This window comes from Anas acuta, chromosome 1, assembly GCF_963932015.1.
Source record: "Anas acuta chromosome 1, bAnaAcu1.1, whole genome shotgun sequence".
NCBI lineage: Eukaryota > Metazoa > Chordata > Aves > Anseriformes > Anatidae > Anas > Anas acuta.
The window spans coordinates 152,173,147-152,189,846 of record NC_088979.1 but is presented as its reverse complement, the minus strand read 5'-3'; the positions used below and the strand labels follow the sequence as shown (position 1 = coordinate 152,189,846).

General features: G+C 47.8%; 1 protein-coding gene across 1 annotated transcript; it reads right to left on the bottom strand.

Annotated features, from left to right (window-relative positions):
- Window positions 1–4,993: 4,993 nt before the first annotated feature.
- On the bottom strand, window positions 4,994–15,054 carry RBX1 (ring-box 1). Its single transcript, XM_068667273.1, has 5 exons — window positions 14,897–15,054; window positions 13,418–13,496; window positions 7,420–7,490; window positions 6,016–6,101; window positions 4,994–5,156 (listed from the first exon to the last, which is right to left on the bottom strand). Exons 1-5 carry the CDS (start codon window positions 14,972–14,974, stop codon window positions 5,144–5,146), a joined length of 327 nt encoding a protein of 108 aa, XP_068523374.1. The 5' UTR covers window positions 14,975–15,054; the 3' UTR covers window positions 4,994–5,143.
- Window positions 15,055–16,700: the final 1,646 nt, after the last annotated feature.

The following is a 16,700-nucleotide window of genomic DNA, read 5'->3' as shown; positions in this document are numbered from 1 at the left end:
ATTTACATCTAGGTAGCGCTGACAGCTCAGGGCTTTGATATACTCTAATGTGATTTATGGGCAGCAGAGAGGAGCTGGGCTGAGGTCACCCTCCTCGCCCCAGGAATATCAGCAACCCGCGACTTCAGGTGCCTCCCATCCAGCGCAGGCTGCTCGTACACTGAGCCACCGGCGAGCACAAGGGAATGAGGCAAAAATCGTGGTGATCCTGGAAGAGGCAAGTAGGAAAGGAGGGAAAAAAACGAGGCCACGTGATTTTCTGGGAGGTGTTTTTGGTGCTTCAGAAGATGGTTCTCCAGCAGCGGCAGCAGCCCTGGGTGTAAGGAGGCCGCTGTCAGCACCCGTGGCTCTGTTCTGCCAGCGCAGCCTGCAGCACTGCACTGAGGGAACAGCCACAAAACGAGCAATGGTTGCAGCTCTGATGTTGGTTTTCAGCACAAATAATGCTGCTGCTGCTGCTTGGGAGTTTGAGGATTTGCCGTGTCCCCTCTCCTGGACATCATCCTCCCCCTCAGAGGCCTCCAGCTCTGAACAGGACAGGCCATGCAGGTGAGGTGCTGGAGGTGGCAGCAACCCAGGGCAGAGATACCACACAGCGGTTGCAGAAAAACAGTTTTGGGGATGTTTTTATGCTGTATGTGACATAGGAGCAGAATAAGGATGGGTTCAGTTTCTCCATCAGCAGTAGGAGCACTTCTGGGTGTCAGGCTCAGGTTTTAGAGGCAGGTAGCGTATGGACCACAAAAACTAAATAAATAAAGAGTCTGCTGCTTATCAACAGCAGGTGACTGACTGGAGAAGAGACCCCTGTTCATAGCAGACAGGAGGAGGGAATGGGGACAAGGTCTGGGAAATTCCCAAAAACTGAGGCAAGGCCAACACAGACCTCCCGTATTTCACCCTCCTGACGCCGATGTCCAGCACACCAGTGGGGATCCACCTTTACCCCAGCCCTTTCAAAAAGGTCTTGCATGGATACAACGAGATCTGCCATAAACCTCCTCCTCTGTGTTCCTAAAGTGCCTGAAGGAGGCTGTGGTGTCTCACTCCTGCCTCCTTTGCTCCTGCCTCCTCAGCCTGCGCTGAGCTGGTGGCTGGCAGGGAGGTGATTGCCGCTCTCCTGGTGAGGAGCAGGGGGTGCCCGAGCCTGGCACCCGAAGCCACCTCTCTCCCCTCACCCCAAACCCCGGGGTGAGTGAAGGATTTGGTGAGCAATGCAGCGCCTTACGCCCCGGAACTGCACAAAGCTGAACTTTTATAGAAAGGGCTGCAGCTGCTAGCTGCATTGTGGCAAACACACACCCAGCAAAAAAGCCACAATACTGAAATTCGGGGGTGAGGGGGGGGAGAGGGAGGGACCCAAAGAGTAAAAAAGAGGCTTTGCATTAAAAAAAATCGTAATGTTTCTTGTCTAAAATGTCAACATGATTCATTCCCATGCATCTGATGCTACTGCGAGGAGGAAAACGCTCCAAGGAAATGCCGCCTCTCAACAAGCGGATGGGAGACGAATGCCTTTTTGGGTTTGCGTTGTAGCTGATGTCTTTTAGGAAACGGAGGAAGGATGAAAAGGGGAATAATCAGGCTGTGCCTCTGGAGAAGGCCTCCTTTAATCCCTTTCCCCAGCACCTACATACACCAGGGGTACCCCTGGTGGCTTTTGAAAGGCAACTGCTGGGCCTTCTCCTGGCTTATGCGCTGGAGTACTGAGGCCAGGACTCACCTGGCGTGTGAGGAATGAGAAAGCAGGTGACAGAGATGTGGAAAAGGCAGCAAACAGGCAAACCACAGGCTGCTGCAGGTCTGGGAGTGGGTAAATACAGGCCTCAAAAAGGTGGGACAACAGGCGGAGAGCCTACCCTCATGGAGGGGGTAAGTGGTGGAGACACCAAAGAGACCTTCTGGTAACTTGTAGCTTGACTTCTGGAATCGGTTAAAAGTTTGGCCCAGGCGAGATAAAAATCTTCCCACCAACCCTCCCTCAGGCTGCAGAGGGTGGAAGGACACCGACCGTTCCTCAGGACCTACACGGGAACCAGATCAGAGAGGGGGAGAGTGGAAGACGGGGGCAGTGTGGTGGTGGTGGAGGGGGTGAGCAGCACAGGGAAGCGCCCGAGATGCCCCGTGGAAAGCAAAACAGGCTCGCTGCAAAACCTGTTGCGTAGGGGAAGAAAATGAAGTTAGACAGTGTGTGGTGGCGGGAAAGTAAAAGCAAAAGCAGAAAAGAGCCAGCTCTTCCCACAGTTTTTTTGTGGGGAGGAAAAGAATGGGGTAAGCAAGGCAGGGAGAAGAGGGAAGCTTCGTCACAGACATGCTCCTCAGCCCCTTCACCCCCTGGAACCTGCTGTAGGAAACCACCCTCAGCAGTGCCACCTCCTCTGCTTCTCCCCAGCCGTGGCCTGGGGGGCTCCAAGGTGAGACAGCTTCCACCCAGGCGAAAGCAAACCTGGGGCACCAGTGCCCAGAGCAAGGCAGAGCAGCAGGGGCTGTGCCAGCCTTCCCAGGGAGGAGCCTCTGCTCACCAGGACGTCAGCTCGCTGAGGAGAGCAGTGTCTTGGTCTCTGCCTCTGTCCTCTTCACGTTATCTTCTCGCCCAGTCTCTTTGCTCATTTTTAGCTATGGGAATGAACCACAGCAGCCGTCAGTCGGGGAAGTGGTTTCACTGCCATCCTCTGCCCTGAAGCAGGGCACACGGGTGCAGGAGGCTGCTCCTGCCTCCCCTCCCTGTGGCACACGATCACACGAGTCTTTGGGGTCCCACCACCACGCTGCAGTCAGAGCAGCTCCCAGGGCTCCTCCACAAGGGATACGTGCTGCTGGGAGTCCTGTACTTCTTCACATACTTCTCATGTACTTCTCTCACATGCATGTGCTCCCCTCCTACTTCTGCAGGTGTCTAGAAGGGACTACACCATCCCGGCACCTGATTCGGACATTTTTATGAATTAGCAGCCAGGGACGTGGTGCAGCAGGCACTGCTGATGCCGGGCAGCATCTGAAGTTCATTGCCTCCTCCCCACAGGATGGGAAAGGAAGCAGCTGTCTGGCCGCAGCGGCATGCCCCAAGCCCTCCCCGCGGGGCCTGCTCAGCACCGCAGCCGGCGACGTTGCGGAAAGCAGCAGGACGGCAACGTCCCTGCTCTGCTGCAGGCCCATCGGCGATTTGTTTTCCCCTCAGCTGGACAGCTGCAGCCCCGTGCAGTTCGAACCACCGCCTCCTCCTGATTTTATGCTGGGTTCACAATCCAGACACGTTCTCCATTTACAGAGCGGGCAAACGGCACTGCCCTGGGTGAGTGGCAGCGACGGTTGCTTTAGGGAAAAAGGACAGCGGGGACAAGGGGGCCTTCCCCCTCCCACCACCTGCAGGGATGGGGCCGTGCTGCCAAAGCCAGCGCAGAGCGGTGCGAGTCGGAGCAAGAGCCATGGAACAGGGCTCTGTGTGCCCTGGGACAAAGCAGATCCCCCTTCCCTTCACTTTATGCTCCCCACAGCTGCTGAGATCGCTCACCGAAGCTTTTCCCTCTCCCCCCAAACACAACCTTAATGCATGCAACCTTAATGCACGCTACCAAAAACAGCACAGCCACGTGCCAGAGCTGCCTCAGGTCACCACAGAGCCCAGAGCTTCACAAGTGAATCAGACCTGTAGCAGCTGGAAAGCCAGAAAGGAGAGGGAAATGCCTGGATGGGACATTCAGGTGGGAGTTCAAATCCCAGGGAACAGCATTTCGCTGCCTATCCCGCCACCTGGATGAACGCTTTGACCACCACTGAGATCATCTTTCCCCTTTTCTGCTCCACTCCTGTCCCCCCACCAAAACTACCTTGTGAATTCAGAATGAGCTTTGTGCCCGCTGAACCGTGTAAATAAGCTGTCTAGCGATAAAACTCCCCTGATTCTGCTCATTCCATTTTCTTCTTCAGGGTAAAAACCAGTAAACCCTATCATTTCAGAGCGCTGACAACAGCTGGTAAAATCATCCCGATATTTGCTTGCTGCAGGTTAAAGAAAGCTCCAGCAATTACCAAAAAACCTGCAAGTTCTGCTTCCATCGATGACGATCCTTTCCCTATGGCTGTAGTACATTAACGTTTAACATCAGCCATCAGATGTCCCATCCTCAATAGCGAGGCAAAACGTGTGGATGAAAAGGTAACATCACAAATAACACAAGAAATTTATCATTATTACTGCAGCGGACGTGAAGGGACACAGCCTTTCGTAGCAGGAAGGATTCCTCTGACCTTGTTCGAATCCCTGGCATCTGCTGAGGCTGTCAAGATGGGAGCCAAATTTTGATGTAGCGAAGAGGACACCGGTTGGCACAGCAGATACCGAACAAAACACGGTGCAGTTTTCAGTCACAACATCTGGCCCGTAAGAGCTGTGGGTTGGGAAAATACCAGTAAAAAGCCAACCCAGCATGAGTCTGTTCATACACCGCATGAGTCTGTTCATACACCGCTTATTTGCAGCTCTGCAGTCAATCTATCGGGTGAATTTCCCAGGTTTGCTTGCACCTGACACAGAAGTGCTTTATGACCACTGATAAAAAAAATCTGAACGTCTAGTTACTATCTCCCAAGCTCAACAGATGGAACTGCAAACAGGTACTGAATTGTTCCTCTGCAGGGGAGCTGGTTTAGTCAAGCTAGAGCCGAAGCAAGAGAGAATAACTTCTAACAGTGACACAACCCCTAACTGTACAGATCACCATTTCAGCCCAGCCGCAAGAAGCAGGTCCACCAGAAATGCCATTTGCATAAATTACTCAGCCAGGCATGCCCCGCGCCCAGCTCGATGCTGACTTCAGCGGGCCAGAGGCGTGGTTCTGAGTCACGTGGAAGAGCAACCAAACCCGCAGTCAGGAGCTGGGCACGCTGACAGGAGGAGCTGCCCAGCTTAAGGGTTCCCTGGCTGAAGTCTACAGATAATCCTCCTTCCTCGTTCACCGACTTTGCACTCATGAAAGGAGGGCACACTCAGACGGGAGGCTCCGGCAAGATTTTATTCAATGGTACACAACAGGGAGGAGTTCGGGTTACATGGCATTCACTGCTGATTTTTCAAGTTGCTAGGACAAACCCAGAGGGACACGAACAACTGAGGGTGACGACGTAAGAAGCGTGACGACCATCTCTAGTGTCCGTACCTGCAAGTATACAATAGGTTAATGATTTTTTTAATAAAAAAAAGAGAATCCTGAAGAGTTTTATTATGTTCTGCTTTGTTTTAATCTGGCCTCTAGTTAGAATTAATATGCTTTAAAAAAGGGGGAAGGAAAAAAAGAAAGTGAACCCACAGTTAAGAGATAAATGGCACAGGATAGGGATAAACGAAGCAGGTGACAAGCTTACTACCCACTGCCAACATACAATCATCCCTCAAAAAAACACGCGTGTGTTTCCCATTCTTAGTCTAACAACAGACCTCCAAAGAATACAAAACAAAATGAAAGTATAAATCACGAATAAATGGGTCAAGGCTGTGGCAGTGGCTATGTGGACACCTACGTTCAAGATGCCAGGAAAGAGCTGTATTAATCTTTGATCCTATTAGAGTTACAAACCAAATTGTCACAATGCAGAGGGCCTCAACAAGACTTCTGACATTTTGGTATAAATGCTTCGAAACAGAAGCTAAATTCAGGTCATTTTCTAAGCCCAAACAGCTCATGCAGCAGTATTACATTCACCTGAGGCTCCACTGTCAGTGAATTCCATTTCTCCTCTGCTCTCTGTTCGTTACAGAGAAGGTCGATAGGAATCACTACTTTCTAACAGCTCCCATGTACCCCACAGCTACTTGGGCTTCCTTCAGAGCTCCTCACCACCATGGGACTAAGGGAAGGTCACTATACAGCAAGGTGGAAAAGAAAAAAACCCTTTCCCAACAGCAGCTATGCCCTCGGACCCACAACCACGAGATTACCCTCATAAATGACATCATTACTTTCTATTAGCAGGAGGGCAATTAGATTTTTCATCTCCAAATCTCTGCAGGATACCTACTTTTGGAACTCCCATTCCCTGTTGTCCAGCGGACATACTTGGCGAGTTTTGAGCCAGCGAGAGATGCAGTGGAAGTGGAAAGCATGCTGGAAGAGAAAACGCAAGTCACATTATTTCAGAACACGCTAACAGAGCTCAATGTGCAAACTACCACAGAAAGCATCGCGGTAAGAAAAGAGCAGCAAGCGTCTGCAGACAAAGGCAGGGAGGACGGATCCTCCAGCTCACTGGGAGAAGCGAGGAACCGGTCTGCATTTTCAGAGAGAAATGAAAGGAGTGAAATGGCAGCAGGCAGCCCGTTTCACAGCACACGCAGCAGCAAGCAACTGACTTCTGATGAAGGAGAGAGCACGGAGTTTAGCGGCTGCTAAAATTGGCAGAGCAGATGCTGATAAGCAGCAGCATCAGAAAGACAAGAAAGGGGGTTTCACAGCGAGTAGCAAGGACCATACATGTGTACACGCTGCCGCTCTCCAACAATCTTCTGGACAAACTAACACTTGAATAAAAATGAACTTACAAAATTAGAAAGAAAAAAATAAAATCTCTGTTCTGTGCCTAGCACAGACACCCTCTTCCACACCCCAAATAGCTACTCAAAGCCAAGGTCCCATTCGTGGTAACTTTTACAGGCAGAAATCTTCATTTTGACACCAGAATATTCTCATATGATTCAAAATTTGCTCTTGTCCTTTACAGAGGGAATTGGTACATTTATAATCCTATTTCAGCATTATCTCACTGTAACTTGATCCCACAGCACAGTGAGGATAGGATGGGTGAACAGGGAGTTATTCCATTATGGAAAAATATGTCTTCGAGCTCAGGTCCAGGCTAGCTAAGAGGCAGGCAGGTTTGAGTTCACATACTACTGGGACCATGTACAAAGGAGCATTTATGGCCACAAACGAAGAACTGGAGATTATACACTAGAACCAATTTGGTCTGCCTCCAAAAGGGAAAGCAAATCACCTAATTACCCCATATGGATTCCTTGAATCAGCCTGCATAAAGACAAATCAAGCATGGTGACATTCGAGTAATCCTATTATCTGGAAAGAAAAAAATTAAGAGGCATGGCCCCTACGCAGGACCTTGATCAGGAAAATCCTGATCAAAATTAAAGATCTGTTCTGCTTCCAGAAATATAGGTAAAGGCGTCCCTTCCTCCCTTCTCTTCTGTGTCCTCCTCATACACCTCTCGAACTCTCACTCAGTTTTTTCCCCCCTTCTCTCTCCTTTACACACACTACTAAACAGACAGTGTTTAAAGTTGTGTGTGTGATGTTTTTTTTTTCTAGTGGATTATCTGAAACGTTTTAGAGAACTAGCTTTGTCCCAAGTCAAGAGAAAAAGGGGTAACATCACTGCACGTGAGCTCAGCAACCAAAGAGTTTCCCTTACATTGCAGACGCCCCATGCAACTGTGCACTCTTCAGAGGTAGCTGATGCTTGGTTTGCTTGACATTCTATGCCTGCGGAAACAAAAATTAAACACATAAACACAGGAGAAAAAGATGTACATGCAACACCAACCACTAGTATCCTTCATTACAACAGGGTTGTAATTGCATTTATTATATCAGAAAGTTTTGTTGCATTTATTACATCAAAAAGTGGCAAGAGCAGTTGCTTTCATGCATACTGTTTTTCTAAAATTATTAGATCAAAACATATTTCATCTCACTTTCCTTCTTCCTCTACATTTTTAATATTCCAAAGTTCCAGATGGCAGCAGTACTTAGCTCATCCACCAGCGGCATGTGTCTGTTTTCCAAATTTGAAGGATAAATATTTTTATTTGGTTCCCCTTGTGTTTTAATGCATCTGTTCTGATTATCAGTCGCAGCGGAGCTTTGAAGAAAAGTTTATTGAAATTTCTTATCCAGGTTTCTCGGAATATAAATTCATTCATCTTGTCAGACGTTTGGTACCATTAGTTACATTTACAAATTAATTTGCTCACGTAATGATGGGCTTTGTCTGCTTCCTTCCCATGGTCTCGTGACAGGTAAGTATACCACCAAAAACAACACAGGAAAAAAAAAAGTTTAAAATGTGTATTTTGAACTTTTTGTACCTGACAGATGAGTATGTGGGATGACCCCAAAGAGGACAGAGACTGCTTTGGGTTAGGTTTTACGTTTTGTCTCAGGTGGCATGGGTAAGAGACTGAGGAAGGAAGAACTGCTCTAGGAAAATAAATCCAACAACCTGATTCTCTGTTCTAGAGCTTGAGCAATTTACTTCTGGTCCAGCTCAGGAAGAAATTTCCGAAGAATAAGAAAACACTTCCAGCTCCTCCACAGGCAGCAGCACAAACCTGTGACCAACGATTTAATCTAGCTTTCTGCTAAAGGATGCTTCATTTAAAAGTCAAGCCAAAATGGTTTAAGAAGGCGTGCTGATAGACGATCAGCTTAGGATTTGATACATGGGCTTGTTGCTTTCTTTTTTTGCAGATCTTTTTTCCTGGCAAAGATAACGTCTGAACGAGCTCCAATTCGCTGTTTGCGTTTCGTTTGCTCAAACATGCTCTGAGGAAAAGGAATCTGATTCACAAATTAAGAATTCAAAAAACTTCATGCCCCACAGGTTCAGCTGAAAAACATGATCTTTATTTTTTCCGTCCTATTTATCCCTTCCTCCATTTTGTATTCCCTTTCAGCTGTGGAGATGAACGAAGTTAGAGAAAAGCCAACTTCTCATGACATGCAAGGGAGATGGGTTAACCTCAGTCACAGGAAGTTACTCACAGCAAGACTCAGGTCTAAGGAAGCTCAGTAGCAACAACTGCTCAGCACAGTTTGAATGAACCTCTGTTAATGACGTTTTACATCTCGATACGATACACAACAGAAGGTCCAAAGCTCAGTCCTTGGCCAGCCCGCAGAAGAGAACAAAACCAGTTCAGCTGAAAAGTACGGCTGAAAAGTCTGATGACTTCATGCCTTCAGCCATCAACACATGCAGCAATAAAACTAAATCTGATTAAGAAAATGGAAGGCGTTCAAGAACCTTGAAGAGCCTCAATCACTTTGGTGAAACGTGCACCTGTTTACAATTTGCTGCAGAAATCTCACTGTTCCTGTGATACAGACTCGTAGTCCTACTGCTTATCCTACATATGTTAGTTTGAAATACTTGGCCCAAGTCTGTACATTAGCAGAAAATGATGAAAAGATGAGTAGTGAAAGATGGAGAGGAAATCCATTTGAAGAAAAAAAAAAAAGTCAACTGGCAAGCAACCTTTACTGCAGAAGTCTACGAAAGCTGGGCAAGTATTGCAGCACACGGTATCCTTATTTTGTTTCTTCTCTTTCCCTGCTGGAGACAGGATATTGGGCATATTAGATCTGAAATCCATCTAGCCCGTTCTCATGTCGCTTTGCCTTTTTGCCCCCTATGTGGCCCTAACCTGTTAGCTGGGCCCTGTGGATCACAACCCAGATTTTTTTTTTTTTCCAGGCTTTAAAGGATCCCACATTTTGAGTGTGAATGAGGGGGAAGACAGACGGTTTAGGTAAGGGAGAGGAGCAGGACCAGAACTCATTTAAGTGTCACATGCTGACCAACAAGTGCAGTCTAAAATATAACAGTCCCAAAAGCTTAAGAGGACAGATGAACTTTTGCAGAAATAGCTGAAGAGGAGTTCTCTCACGGTGATGTAAGGCCCTCCCAACAAGGCAGCCAGATTTAACTCCCCCATCAAACAGGCTGGAGACTACTGCTGGCACTGCTACCTTCAGCTGCCAAAAAAAGAAATCCCAAAAGCTGAAGCACTTCCCGGACTCCCACTATCCTAATTTCAAAAAGGGACAAGATATCAACTATGCAACCATACAAATGGACAGCCCGCAGCAGAAAATGAAAGCTGATGATTCTGGCTATGGAAGAAAGATGAGCTATTTTCTGGCTGCTGCCCCAAAAGAAGCGATGAAAGAGAGACAGTAACAGGCACTGGAGGAATACTGAACTCCTCTTCTTTTGCCTTGCTTTTGGCAGAGTATCTGGAGCTAAAAGTCGAGCTACCTGTAAATAAATGTGAAAGAGACAATGGAAGTGTTCCAACACTGGGAGTTAGAGCAACGCATATTGCATAATGGCAACTTCTGAATCTCAGCATCTCTTGGGAACCGTCCCTCTCCATGGACTTCTCCTGTTGCAGAAACCTCCTGAAGGTTTATAACCCAAGTACCCCGAGATTTACATGTAGGTAGTCACAGTGGCAGGTATCAGAAGTCAAGCACACGCCTCCTGCAGCAACAGCCCACTGCTAAATTTGATGACAGAGCTCTTCAAAATGGCTTCTCCTTGAGCCAGGGCAACCATGGTACGGGTTCCCTTTAACCTTAGAAAGCAAGGGGCAAAGAGATGCTCTGAAGGCACTGACTCACTGGGAAGAACAGAACAAAACGCACATACCTTGGCTGGCAGCACACATTGCTTTAAACCGGAGGCAGAAAAACAACAACAAAAACAGGCAAGAAAACTTGTACATTTCTTACTTACAAAATATTGACTGAGTTCTCCAATTCCGTTTTTCAAACTTCAGATGGTTTTCAGAACTTTCCCCTTGCAATTTTCCCCATTTCTTAAGAATTACCTGCAGGTTTTTCCAAATACTTACCCTAAATTCCTCCTGTCATATCGTCATGATTCCTTCTACTTATAGCCCCCTTGTGTGACAGTCAGCATTTCCTCTTAGAATCACACTCCCAAAATATTTGTACACAGCTATCACTTTCCACGCTCACTTATGACTTAGCAAACTATATATACATGACTTAGCAAACTTTATATACTTAGTTCTGTTCTGTTCTTCTCAGAAAGCCAAAACCAACTAACCTGTTAAGCATCCTGAGATTCTGCTTTGGATTCTAACCAATTTGTCCATCCTTGTGAAACCAGACCATCGAATTCATACTTTGCATTTTACTACCAAAGAAAAGGACCACTATTTGGATGGCACATTTTATACGGTTCAAAAGTACACTGGTCACCTTACAAGACTGCATTCCACATTTCAGATGAGAAGGTAACCCAACCACAGAGTTTCCTAACACTCAGCTTGCCACGCTGCAATGATAGCACCAAAGAGCAAACTTTTGAAGAAATCAGGAACACTGCTTACATAAAATCTAAAGAGGAAGTGGGTCCTTCCAGAAAAGAACAAAAACAAAACACCGAAAGTCTGCTCATCCCTTCTGTGTGCTGAAAATAAACCGTATTGAGGGTCAGGGGAATCCTTTGTCCTTATTACCAACAACCAAGTCATAACGTACATGCACTGGGAGGGCTGCATGAAACCTTAACATCGTTACATCCCAGTTTCAGATGTTGGATTTATAATGTTAACAATCCTCCATTAGCGTGGCTGGCGGTACTTATCACTCTTTTCATGTTTGCCCTTTTAAGGTTTCCCTTCATCACTAGGCGAGGGAGGCATTTGTACCCTGCATTTTATCAAACTGAACCTTCTGTTGTTCTTCCCTGTACGTTCTAGCAATTTTTCCTCAATTTCCAATCTCTTCACATCTTATGTTTGAAAATCTAATTAAAGCGTTGCTTAACATCATTAATGACCTGTAACAAGGAAGTAAGTAAATCCAGAGCCAACACTGATCTCAGAACACCAATTTAGATACCCTTTCTACTCTGTATACTGTCAATTTTGGTCCACCATTTGCAGTTCAGGCTTTTCATAATGTTGCTCATACCCTAACTAATAACGTGTTATGCTTGAACAACTCAAAAAAAGATTGGAAAAAAAGGAAAAAGAAAATACCCTACATTACCCATCTGCTTTTCCTTCGCTGTTTTTCCATAACCTACCTATGCACTTTCAACAGAATAAATTCACTACTGAAAAAGTAGCATCTGTCTACACTCTTTCCAGCTTTCTCCTCTCTAATAAATCATAAACATGAGAGACTAAGCTGAAGTCAGTGTCAACCTCAACTATTTTTCAGTGTGGTACAGGTTAGAGGTACTTTTAAAGTACATTTTTATGCCAAAGGAATTTGGTGTATTTCAATATCATTATTATCACTTGTTTTTAGTGTCATCATTCCCTTTCTAATAACCAAGAATAAAGTGAGGGGTGGATAGGAAGTAGCTGGCTCAAAATACAAACACAACTGTCTCAAAACAAAGAAGTCAACTTGCTTAACCTAGTTTCAGCCCTGTGTTAGTATGCTTTCTTTTTTATTTTATAAAACAAAACACAATAAAAACTTCTGAAAGTAGTTCTGTAACAAATGTTTAATTATAATGTGAAATCAGGTGCATCTCTCACCAATCGCTACTATAAACTTTTTTTTTTGGTTTCATATAGGCTTATAGACAGTGTTACCATTACCTGTGCTGAGTTTTGATACTTTAACAAAGCTATCACAACGGAATTGTGCCTAGCCTTTCTCAGATATCGTAGCTCTTGCTTTCTGGGGTCCCACAATCCTACCATTTTAGTAATGCAGACAAATTTCTGTCTGGGGTATCTTGAAAGGTATTTTGTCCCTTGCTACTGAAAAAAAAAAATAATAAAAATGGACAGTTGTTGTGTAAGTAATATCCTGCCAAATTTTTGAGGGAAAAAAAAAATGGTTTTGTACTCATTACCAATCCTTAACGGGACTAAAACCAGTGACTTTGTATATGCACACCTGTTTCACAATAGAAATGTTTGTACTTAATCCTATTATTAATTTATTTTCCAACACAGCAAGCATGTTTTTTTTAGTGAACTGTCAAAAAAAAAAATCAAATCAGTAGTAGCAATACTTGGTCTTCAGTTTTAATATTTGATTATCCTGTTTGTAAACAACCAGTTCATTTTCTAGGTAGCCATAAAATTCCCCATGGTATAACACAAACTAACTAAGGGAGCTTTTGTAGAACAAGGAGTCAAAAAAAGTCACTGGTTTGAGCCTTTCCTGGCCAGTGGGACACAGAAAGCAGCACAAGATTTATTCCTAATGGTTGCCATCAAAAAGTTGATACCTGTCCCAACGCCCACAGCCCTAACCTCTAACGCCTCTCTTTGTGAGCAATACCTGTCGACCCTAAATAATTTGACTTCCTACTGGCTCTTTATTATCACTTCCTTTCCTTCTGTTTGCTTGCATTCAAAACACACTCAGCACCATCAGCTCTTCTGCAGATACAGTACCAAGTGATTCTATTCTTTAGAAGAGAAGGGTAAGGGAAGAACAGTACAGTCACAAAAAAGAGATTACAGAACTTCAGCCTTATGTAAAATAGCGCTTAGTATTTGCTCTGCAAAGACTTATTTCTGAGCTGAAAGCTGGATTTACTGAAATATAACCTGAACAGTGGAAATTTCAGCTGTGCATCATGTATATGTCTGAACTGTCAGCTCTCTTCCCCACTGTATACTTACATAGATCCATAATATGGTTTCTGCAAATGGCACAGTTGTCAACCACAATGTCCCATGCCCAGAGAGCTACTGCATTCCACTAGAGAGGGGGGAAAAAAGAAGCAAAAGAAAAACATAATTTTCACTCAATTTATAGCATATGACAGTTCATGTACTTCCTCAAGATCCCATTTATTTCTGAAATGGAAACGCTGGGATATTTTAAAAAATCATTTATCTCCAGAGTAATTCTTTCTCATGAGTTGAGAAGCGTTGCTGGAAAGCAGTGGTACACTGCCTTCACACATACCTCTCGGACACAGCTTCAGAATCAGGTACCTCCCTCAGTCACCCCCTTTTTATTTTTTGTCAAACAATTGCAAGCATCTGCATTTTTATTCAAGATGTGTAGACATGGACGTTCCTTGTGCCACATCCTCAGCTGTGATGGAAAGGACAGTGCTTTGGAGAAAGGCAATACAGATGCCATTTTGTTACGAGGAATTTCCATTACTTGCACCAGTTCTTCCAGTAACGGTTGGGGCCAACAACCAGAACCATCACTGACTTTGCCCCTCACCGACTCCTGACCCATCTCTTTTGCAAAAATAAAAAAATCTGAAAGTGCTGCCAAATAAACCTTTCAAAGATAAAATACAGATGAAAAGAGGAATCTCTCTGTTCCATGCTACCTCAGTGGACGGGTTGGCTAAAAAATTCCGTGGCAATTTTAGCAAACCGATTCAGAATGATGTTGTTACCACCAGCTATGCGGAGAAACATAGCGCCGTTTTATTCCTGCCTCCTCCCTACAAAAATCCAGAGTTGTGTCTTCTGTAAATTCCCAACACAGATGGGTTTACCTTCAATGTTCAACACAACCCAATGGTATGTTGGTAGACGTGATGGCCTTCGTTTACTGCTTACATAGTCTGTGTGTTTTGCTTCTTCCTACGTTTCCAGTCCCTGACCCTACTGCCTGCACTGCCGTGTATTTTTTGTAGTGTTCTCTATTTCCATGTCAGCGTTTCTCCTCCTTCCCACAACCTGTGGATTCTGAAGGAGGAGGCACGCAGACTCACAAGTGCTGCTGAGGGCCACCGGGCCAGTACCAGCACGGCTGTAAGCGGCCCTTATCGCGCACCCTTATCGCTTCCCCATGATCCCAGCCCCGGGGCCAGCTGAGGCGCGGCGCAGCGCAGCGCGCCCCGACCCCACGGCCCCCACCCCCGCCTCTGACAGGAGCGGCCGGGCGGGCGCTGACAGGACCGGCCCGCGCCCGCTGATTGGTCGGCTCCCCTCCGCGCTCGAAGGCCATTGGCTGGGACGCACGCCAAGCTCCCCGCAAGCCCCGCCCCTCCGCCGTGCGGCCGGGCGGCCGGCTCCGGGAGGGCAGCGCGGAGCCGCCCCCGCCCCGCTCAGTGCCAGCGGGACCGGGACCGGGACCGGGACCGGCCCCCCGGGGCCCGCCGCGCCGCGCCCCGCCACGCCGGGCCTCACTTTCTTCACTTCGAAGCGCTTCTTGCCCGCGCCGCTGTTGGTGCCGCTGGGGGTGTCCACGTCCATCGCGGCCGCCATTTTGGATGCGCGATCCGGCCCTGCCGCGCAGCGCGCATGCGCGGCGGAAAGGGGAAGGGGGGGTGGTGCGGGAGGGGGGGAGAGGAGGGGGGCGGGGCTCCCGCTAAGCCCCGCCCCCAACAGGTGCGGGAGGGGCCCGGCGCCCAGGGCAGGCCGGGAGCTGGGGTCACGTGACCCAGGCTCTTAAAGGCGCCGCGCAGGGCGGGGCCGCGCCCCCCCCCCCCCAGCGCCGTTACCTCATCGCCCCCCCCCCGCGGGGGTTGCGCAACGCGAGGGGCGGGGCCGCGCCTGGAGCCGGTGGGGGAGGGGAGGGGCGGGGCCGGGCATTAAAGGGACAGAGCCCTGGAAAGGGTCGGGGGGGCTGGGGGGAGGCGGCTCCTCAGTGAGGGCTCCTCAGTGAGGGCTGCTGAGTGAAGCAGCTCTGTTCAAAGCGAGATTTTTAATAAAAACGCACATTTCAGCCCCAAATACACATTAACGTCCCCTCAACTCACTAGAGCCCTGGCCATGAAGAAAACAAGCCCAAAACACCACCACAAGACACCAAGCGATGTGGAATAAAATGACGGAACCCCTCTCCCTTGTGCTTATTTAACGCTATTTACCGACACGCGTTTACGCGCGGTAACACCGGCACCGGCAGCTGTGTCAGGCCTCCGTGTGCCTCACAGCACGAAACCGGTGGCGGCACTGCCCAGTCCGCAGCAGGAAGGTCTGAGCCTGCTGCAGCCTACCTGGAGTAACGCCTTGGGTGCTGGTGGCGGTGCCACCTGTGGTTTCCTGCCCCTAGGAGCACCCCCCCCAGACCTGTTTTACCCCCTTCAGGCTGTGTGGTGGGGAGGTGGCGGCAGCTGCAGCTCTGAGGAGCACCAACCGCGAGAGAAACGCAGCCCCCATGGCCGGGGATGCCCTGAAGAGGGGCTCATTTGTCAAAGCACCGGGACGTGCAGGGGAAAATGGGGAGACTGCCAAGCCGAAAAGGCAGGGAGGCAGGCAGACGAGGTGGCAGATGACAACTGCCCTGAGTACGGTTACTCCCGATTAAAACAAGGCAAACTCCCTCTCCCAGTCGTCACAAACTGTTCCAGAAGGCAGGGCACCAGCAGCCTCATGGCTTCAGTGCAGTTACCTTCCGAACCCCTTGCCTGTTATTTCGATCATTGTCCTTCCCCTTTATGGTCCTGTGATTGTCTCTGCCTTATTTTTCCCCCCTGCAGCCACCACCATTTCCCTACAAGGGTTTTATCAGTAGTATGATGCCCCCATACACATGCATTTGGTGTTTTTCCACATGGACCACTGGGGAACCATTCGTGAGGGGCAGCCGCTTGCAGGCCTGGCTCCCACAGCTGCCCCTATACAGGTGCCAGGCAGGGGCCTGGGGGCTGTACCAACAACACTTAACCCACCAGTGTACCACAGCAGAGAGATCCACACAGAACAGAGAGGAACTCCCCCCAAATTAACTGAATTTTAAGTTAAATGCTGACAGAAAATGTTGCTCTCCTGTCCCCGCTGCCTCAGCCTTTACCACGCTGTCAGCCTCGGCGCGCACACCAAGGGGGGTCTATCTGGGGCCCTCAGGTCACCCTCAGGAATGAAAATCTGACAGAAAACAGAATTTAAATACTTTGAAACCCTCTTTAGAGCAACACCTTTCCCTAACCATGCTCATGAGAGCAGGGCTGGGCCTTCCAAGTCAGTCAGGAGCAAAGCGCAGGGAATA